Here is an 8,756-nt window from a genome sequence, read left to right on the forward strand (position 1 = left end):
TTTTCTTCTTTGTGATTTCATCGATGAATTTATGTTTCTACTGATGAGTAGATTAGATTCAATTCAATTGTTTTATCATATTACAATTTGTAGTTTGAATCTACAATAAAATTCTACATGGTATCGGAGCTAAAATCACTATAGAAGACGAGAATACAAGTTTGTTGTGGAGGTGAACTCGAATTTGGAGTTTCATTCTTTAGCCAACAAGATGTCGCTCTACAGTTTGAGACTTGAGTATGCCCTTGAGGGTAGTTCGAATTACATAGCTTGGAAAGACAAGATGGAGGTAGTGTTGGAAGACAACAGGTTGAAGGAGTTCATAGATAATAATATCCCGAAGCCTCCAACATTTGATGCTGAATTTCTAGAAAAGTGGAGAAAGTGTGTGGAAAAGGTGAGAATAATTATCGTAGAAGGAGTTCGAGATCATATTGTCTCGAATCTCCATGGCAAGGAAACTCCATTCACAATGTGGATGGCCTTGACATACCTATTCAACATAGCATTGACCAAAGGAAGATGGAACTGAAGGACAAGCTCAAAAGGATCAAGATGGAGAAGGGTGACTCAATACCGAAGTACTTAACCAAGTTCACCCAATGTCAGGATGAACTTGGAAGTGTGAGTGTTACTATTGTGGAAGATGATCTAGTGATCCTAGCACTTCTAAGACTTCCAAAGAGCTAAAAGAACTTCAAGGACATAGTTAATGGGAGGGAGAAGATACCTTCGTAGGAGCAATTATGCTCTAACTTGGTACAGGAAGAGATTTAGCGTAACACCAAAGATGGATCCTCATCCAAGCATGATGAAGAAGAGAATTGTGCCTTAGCTAGAAAGGAAAAAAAGGGAAGGGGAAGTCATCCCATTCCAAATCAGATTCTTGCCAGGGCAGAAAGAAGAAGGACATGTCAGAAATTAAATGTTTTCACTAACACGAGTTTGACAACTATGCCATGAAATGGCCACAGAAAAAAGCAAGCAAGAAGGAGCCTACAACAGAAGCATTAGGTGAAGCTCTAGCTTCAAAATTAAAACTTGATTTCACTATCATTTCATGCATGGAAATAATTGTAATGGGAAACATGTGGTATCTCAACAATGATGCCTCGTTCCATATGATGGGGAATAGATATCTCTTCAGTGACTCAGATGAGAAATACCTCAAGCAAGACATAGAGTTTGGAGATGATGGGAGGTATAACACGATTAACATTGGTACTGTTACCTTTCAAAGGGAGTCTAGTTCCCCTCTTAGACTCACAAATGTGAAGTATGTTCTAGGACTAGAGAATAATCTTGTTTTCATTGCGGTATTGGAAGACCATGGCTACGATGTGATTTTTATCAAAGGAAAGGTTTTCCTTAGACATATCACCACAGGAAAAGTGAAACAGATTGGTGTGTGGGTCAAGAACTTGTATGCAATTAAGGTACAAGATGCATGCAAAGCCTTAAGGAGCAAGGAAAATGTTAGAGACTTGGTGGTTGAGAGGGAGCATGAATTACCTCTCAACATGTAGCCTTAGAAGAAGCCTCAACAAGTTGTGGACCAGCCATAATTGGAGAAGCAGAGAGGAGACCGAGAAGAGACATCCAATCAAGTAAAGATCTCTAGTAAGGGATATTTTGAGCCAAGTGGCCAGAGGGAGCACATGCATCCATACCTCCAGGTGAGAAGTGGGGCAATGTGAAGCAATAGTCCGAAGAGTTCAGAAAATGGGTAGGAACCATTGTGGTGTTTTTTGTCTTATGGATCATTACCTTGCTATGGGGGCCCACAATATTTAGTAGTAGGAGGATCAGTATCAGTCAGATATTGAGGAGTGCAGAGTAGTGTTGAAGATAGATCAGGAGGCTCAGTAGCAGAGTCAACAGGAACAATGTTTTCCCAGTAGACAATTGCAGACACAGTTGATTCAGTTTATTTTGTTTGGATGCTTTTTAGTTGTAGTAGAAACAACAATAGTGACAAGTGTTTCATGTAGAACATTCCAAAGGTACCATATTGGGATAGATATGAATACATTTCTTATTGAGAGGGAGTTTTAAAAATAGCCACAAGAAAAGTTAAAAATACCATCAAGAAAGAAAATCCTAATTTAATTTGTCCTTGAATTAAATTGGGAGTTAAATTGTAATTGTATTCTCATACCAACTTGTAACATTTAACTAAGTTATGTTGACAGAGTTGGCTTATTAAATTCGAGTTGGGAATCTATCTAGAGTCATGTAGAGTGATCCCTAAATTTTAGGGGCCTATGTTGAGTTCTTGTTGAGTTGTAATTATTTAGTTCAATTAAACTAGTTCTAACTGATGGAGGAACTAGTGAGAGGCCAAGTGAATTAAATTGGATTTAATTCACATGTAGTGATCAATCAAATAACTGATAATTCACTCATAAATAACTCATGCATGTTAGTTATGAGAAAGCCACACTTGTGATTAGAGTTCGAGGACAATGTACTATCAGTTGTAAAATCATCTAAATTAAATTGATGATGCATGCAATTAGAGGAATTCTTATGGATGGATTGCGCAGTTATGAGTGAGGAATTTCTCAATTAAATATGGGCTAATTCCCAAGGGAACAATGCAAGGAAGTAAGAGCTTGCTAGGCCACAAATTTGGCTAAGTATTGGCTTGAGCTAGTTTGTGAGGCAGTGAGATAGATTTTACTTAGGCAGAGATTGTTCGGGTTGAACAAGCATTGTATTTTCTTCTCAGATCTTCTGGTTAATGAAATATATAGATAGTAGGGGTTTTTAGCTGAGGCTTTCCCCATAAAATTATTGTGTTATGTGTGATTGAAATTCTTCCTTTTCTGCTTCGTGATTTCATCGATCAATTTTTGTTTCCATCGATGAGTAGCATAGATTAAAGTCAATTGTTTTAGCATATTACAATCTGCAATTTGAATCTACAATAAAATTCTACAAACACAGACTTCATTTCATGAATTCCTTGGTTATTCACGAGTAGATGGATACCTTGTTGCGTTTAAATTTTAAGGATAATAGGTCGATAATTATAATGTATTATATTCACTTGAGGATATCAAATGTATGCTCAAGAATCAATGTTTCTATTTGGACAATGTGGATTCGAGATTCGCGAGCATTGAAAGTTTTTTTGTGTCAGATTCTGCCTGAGGTGATCTCACTAACCCACTTGGCCATCCTACTAATCCCCTGGTGGATAATGCAAATGACTTGATAATCACATCCTCTAATCAAGACTAACTTTTGCTGGTCTTCTACATTTTGTCTCGATTTTGGGCATCCATCTTCAAGTAGACTTTCACTTTGGTCGTTTCTGTTCATTTGTTCTATCGGCTTAGTATATAGGTTACTAGTGCATGCTTGGTGGGTGCACTCCTATAAATAATTTTGAATTACCTTTCTATATATATTTATATAAGGTATATTTAGTGTTGTTCTGTTGTGATTAGTAATTGATGTCAGATGCAGGCTGGTCTCTTTGGATTGTCCGCAGAATTGAGAAGCTCAAAGTTTCCATTATTGTGTATGCCCAAGAGTTTTAAATTTCACTCTCATGCCCTTGTTATTCATGAATTTTGTTATGTCATATTGGTCATCGGGTTCAATATCTTTGGTGGTTGATATGATATTTTTCTTTTTGGATATCTGCATATGTTAATGGTCATACGATTGTAGAGATTATGGTATCTAGGGTTTGTACTTGCATTGTGATGAAAATATATTCTTGTGTGTGCTTCACCTGCAATATTTCAAGTATTTGTTGATATTTGTGCTTTTGTGTTTCACCCCTCTCATGCTTGGATTGTGGGGAAATATGGCATTTATGTCACTTTGAACATGGGTGACCTCATGTACGCTTCAACGGTGTTTTAGTGATCTTTGTAATTTTTGTTTCTTATTATCTTGGGGAGCTACCTATATGCATTTGTGAAACCAATTTGCACACCAAAACTACTTTTCATTATTATAAACACACATATAAATACACCAAATATTGATCTAAGATAGAAATACTATCTTAACCACACAAGCAATATGTTGAAATAATATCTCAACCACACACCTAAACAGGATCTAAGATCTCTCTTAGATGTAACAAACTTCTAAACAAAGTAAATAACTCCATCACAAGACAAGTAGGAATTATATTTTCCAAGTCCCCTCCTTAATGACTACTTGTCTCGATTTCAATAAGCAAATATAGTCAATAACCACCTGAATTTCTAAAAAAAAATCACCTTACAATCATCACCACATGATGTATTCTATCATTATTTTATCATTAAAAATGTTAATTTTACGTTTAAATAAGTTAATAAATGAAAATGTAATAAGTATTTTTTTAATTAAAAAAATTTAAGGTGTGATTAATTTTAATATTTAAATATATATATATATATATATATATATATATATATATATATAAAATTTTTAAGTCGATGGAAGTCAATGGAATGATATCATCAAAATTATGCAAAACTTGATTTCTATTAAGCCCTTTTCTTCCATAAATGATTTCCAACCTCAGCTTAAGTAAAACTAAATCTACACAAACGGAGTATCATATGAATGAATGATATATTAATGTCCAAAGACTAAAAATAGTATATGAGACTACCAACGTCCATGTTATTTTCTTTTTACAATTCAATCATTTTCTTATTCAAACTAATGATGCGCTGACCCAACTTTCTAACCGTCCATTCACTGAAAAGACAATGCCAAGGAATTGATGCTAACACACTGATGTGTCTGAAAACATCACATTCCAAAATGAAATGCTTTTCCAATTCCCTTGCCCCACAAGTGCAAAAAGTACACACCCATTCTTCCCAAGCTTCTTTAGGTCTCTTCCACTGTCTTGTTTCACACCGAAGTTGATGTGAGTTAGTTCTTAATTTAGAAATGAGAATCTTTTCTCTCCACAGAATGTTGACTCCAATGTACCTTTTTTGGTGGAGATCAAAAGTCGGGTTGAATACCTGAACATAGTACTTCTTCTTTATACCCAAATCTAGAAGTGCAAAAAGTACACACCCATTCTTCCCAAGCTTCTTTAGGTCTCTTCCACCGTCAGTGAAGTTGATGTGAGTTAGTTCTTAATTTAGCAACAAGAAGCAATGCTCTCCACGAATGTTGACTCCAATGTACTCTTTTTGGTGGAGATCAAAAGTGGTGTTGAATTGAAGTAAATATTCCATTTTTGCATCCATTTGTTGTTTTGTCTCATCCATGATTTCTTTCTTTCGCTCATGCCTTCATTGAAGATAACTTCAAGCCATCTACCTACTCTCATTTGCTCAATTCTTTTTAGATACCTTATAAGAGGTATCATAACAATTGCTTCAACTCTCACTCAACATTATCTCAGAAGTAGCTAGGCTTTTTATTTTGAACTTACTCATGATTAAACCTTTTTTAGATTTTCTCAATTTATTTTCATTTTGAAATAAAAACACTGCTAACCCACAGTTCACACATATACTATCACTAAACAAACTAAAAATCCAAATAAACAAAATAAACAATACTATCTCAAATTATACACCTAATAAAACAAATAACAGTTACCGAGTTAGCCATGTTCTCACATGGAGTCACGTCACGTGTTTATAATGCTTCAGTCGGAGTAGCATGCAAGATATGTGATATAGTACACCTGGTATATATGTCGGCATCTAAGCACGATAAACAAATACTAGTGCCCCGTTTTCCAAGATGAAGTCACGTGTTTCTCGTCGTTCTGTCAGAGTGCATGCAAATCAGGCGCCTGGTACACCTGTTATATATGGACACAGGCAAGTCGACGTTTGTATGTTTTAATATTGAGAGGGCAGGAGTCTATGACTGCCACAACCAGGCAATCCCAGCGATTTGCAATTTCCGAACGGGGCATGCAATTTTTTTCCGAATTTGCGTGTGAACGCAACGCGGGACCAGGGACGAGTGGGATCCTCTTAATTTTTATTTAAAATTAAGAAGCCTGCCTTGCTGTCTCCCCACCCTTGATTTTTTATTTGAAAGTTGGATCATATTTCTCTATAAATGCATTTCGTTTTCATTTATCTACATCCATCCACGCCTCCCTCGATTCCCTTCCCTGCAATCTTAATGGAGTTATTAACAATGCTCGTTGCCCTTACGTTGCTTTTATCTCTTCCTTTGGCTACACCAATTAACTATAATGTCCCCGCCATGTTCATTTTTGGAGATTCTCTAGCAGACGCTGGTACCAACAATTTCATTGCCAACACAACTGCTAAAGCTAATTTTCCGCCATACGGAGAGACCTTCTTCCATCGCCCCACTGGTCGTTTCTCTAATGGCCGAACTGCATTCGATTTCATCGGTATTTACCTTATCCAAACCTATTGATAATTCTATGTTTGTTTCTTTAATGAGATTAATATACATATGAAATTTGTATTTACAGCTAGTAAGTTAAGGTTGCCGTTCCCACCTCCATATCTGAACCCACGATCGAACTTCTCTCGTGGTATCAATTTCGCATCTGGAGGAAGTGGATTACTAGATTCCACGGGAAATTACTTGGTGAGTGCAAAAATAGATACATGTTCATTCTAATTGAATTTACATGTTCAAAACAAACAATTAAATGTTCTTGGTGTTTTCGCCGCAGAATATCATTCCTTTAAGTCTCCAGATACGCCAATTCGCCAACTATTCTTCGAGTCTAGAACAAAAGCTTGGAGGAGCTTATTATGCAAAAGAATATCTATCCCAGTCCTTGTATGCCATTAGCAGTGTTGGCAATGATATTGGCCTCAACTACTTAGCGAATACCACCTTTCAAAAGACTACAAGTGCTAAGGATTTCGTCAAGCTGCTGCTTAGTAAATATAATGAACATTTGTTGGTACATATTTTATTTTTGCAGTTTATTGCCCGATATTGTTTCCATTATGTTAGATTTTGGGGTATTTTCTTATCCGTGGTGGATGTTGCAGAACCTATACAGTAAGGGGGCAAGAAACTTCATTGCAATAAGCTGCCCTCTTCTGGGTTGTAGTCCAAATTCAAGGCTCGTAGGAATGAAGGCATATAAAGGTGGATGTCTGGAAACTGCAGATCTGCTGGCTGTGGCATTTAATCATGATCTCAGACTGCTCGTCGACCAGCTGAATAAAAAATTAGACGGAGCAACGATCCTGCTCGTTAACGCTTATGATTTCGTATTAAAGATAATTGAACACGGAAAATCCTATGGTAAGATTCAGTGATATTTCAAAAAGTGGTATAAATTTCGAAAACAAAATATGGGTGGCTTGGCTTGTGAATTGTTGACGAAATACAAAAATGGGGCGTGGCTTTGATTGCAGGTTTTGAAAACACGACGTCTGCTTGCTGTGGAGCGGGGCCTTTTAACACGGCTGTGTCTTGTGGGTTGGAGATTCCAAAGAATAAGCGTGGAGAATACAAAGCTTTTCTTTGCGAACATCCTGAGAAATATGTGTTTTGGGATGGAACCCATCCCACTGAGAAAATCTATGAGATGGTTTCTCACCAGATTTGGCAAGGGAATACATCCTTCATCACACCTTTCAATCTCAAAAGACTGCTGCACAAACATTGAAGAGGAGATAATTATTTTCGTTGACTTTGTAATTTGGTAGGGGTGAATTGAAGAGGAGATAATTATTTTCGTTGACTTTGTAATTTGGTAGGGGTGAAGATTTAAAGCATTTGTTTACTTGCAACTTCCTTCGTGGTAGTGGAGTGGGCCATAATTGTATACGGCCTTTCCGATCCCGATTGATTATGAAATGCATAAAGAGCCTTTTTGCTCCATAGACAATTGGTATGAGATTATAAAAGTATTTATTTTCTGTGTTCATGACTTTTTCCAATAAAATCTATAAAATCTACTCCCTATAATAGCATATTGGAATTTTGATTTTTTCTTTTCTATTATATAATTTTAAAAATTAATAATAAATAAAATATTTCAACCACAAGTAAAATATAGAACATTTCTATAGATATTATAATGATGATGATGGTGAACGTCCACTCAGAGTAAATTTTGGTCTATCGGATCTAAATAAATGAATTATTTAGTTTGATTTAAGATTTTATTCTTATGGTCAAAAAACTTAGAGAAAAGCCTCACGAGCTCAGTGTAATTTTGACAACGTAAAAGGCTAGGAAGGTAAGAGTTGCAACAAAGGTTTTGAAATTGAGATCTAATGTGGTTGTACGCGAGGCACTCTAATAGGAAGTGATTTTCATCCTCGATGTTCGTATTCTCATAGAGACGGCAGAACCTTTCCATCCATGGTGTTTTAGGAACTGCCCAATGACCCGTTTCACTATAGAGCTCATGAGAGTTTGTTCTAATCTTGGCTATATAATATCTTAATTTTCTTTTAGGTGGTAAATCTTTCTCACACCACATTTTTTCATTGAACTTAGAAGTAACAATATTTTTAATGTTATTAATGTTTTGCAATGCAACATTGTGGTCGATCTCCGAATGGTTTAACCAGGCCCTCGTGTCTTTATACCAACCTCCTTTGAACCTTAGGTGTGGCTTTGGCTGGAATTTAAAGCTAGCTTAGGAAGTCTATGGTCTCCTATGTTATTGAGTTTGTGCTTGTACAACAGAAGCCTAGTCATAGTTAGGCTTTCGATAGGGAAAAGACCCACTTTTATAAGGAGAACATGATAAGGTGTGTTGCTTTTAATTTTGAGGTTATACGTTATAAAATGCTTTTGGATTTGCTCAATCT

At 36.2% G+C, this 8,756-nt stretch overlaps 1 protein-coding gene across 1 annotated transcript; it reads left to right on the plus strand.

Annotated features, from left to right (window-relative positions):
• Window positions 1–5,954: 5,954 nt before the first annotated feature.
• On the plus strand, window positions 5,955–7,802 carry LOC149141597 (GDSL esterase/lipase 6-like). Its single transcript, XM_089449810.1, has 5 exons — window positions 5,955–6,355; window positions 6,440–6,558; window positions 6,647–6,883; window positions 6,975–7,233; window positions 7,347–7,802. The coding sequence occupies exons 1-5, from the start codon at window positions 6,052–6,054 to the stop codon at window positions 7,598–7,600; spliced, it is 1,173 nt and encodes a 390-aa protein (XP_089305936.1). The 5' UTR covers window positions 5,955–6,051; the 3' UTR covers window positions 7,601–7,802.
• The last annotated feature ends 954 nt before the right edge of the window (window positions 7,803–8,756 follow it).

This window comes from Pinus tabuliformis, chromosome X (genome assembly GCF_031772625.1).
Source record: "Pinus tabuliformis cultivar Carrire ecotype Pingquan chromosome X, CPIR1, whole genome shotgun sequence".
Classification (NCBI taxonomy): Eukaryota; Viridiplantae; Streptophyta; class Pinopsida; order Pinales; family Pinaceae; genus Pinus; species Pinus tabuliformis.

Excerpts from the sequence above, each read along its gene's own strand:
- LOC149141597 (XM_089449810.1), top strand. The coding sequence starts at position 6,052 with ATGCATTTCGTTTTCATTTATCTACATCCATCCACGCCTCCCTCGATT. Across the intron at positions 6,356-6,439 it reads AACTGCATTCGATTTCATCG|CTAGTAAGTTAAGGTTGCCG; the intron begins GTATTTACCTTA and ends TTGTATTTACAG. Across the intron at positions 6,559-6,646 it reads ATTCCACGGGAAATTACTTG|AATATCATTCCTTTAAGTCT; the intron begins GTGAGTGCAAAA and ends TTTTCGCCGCAG.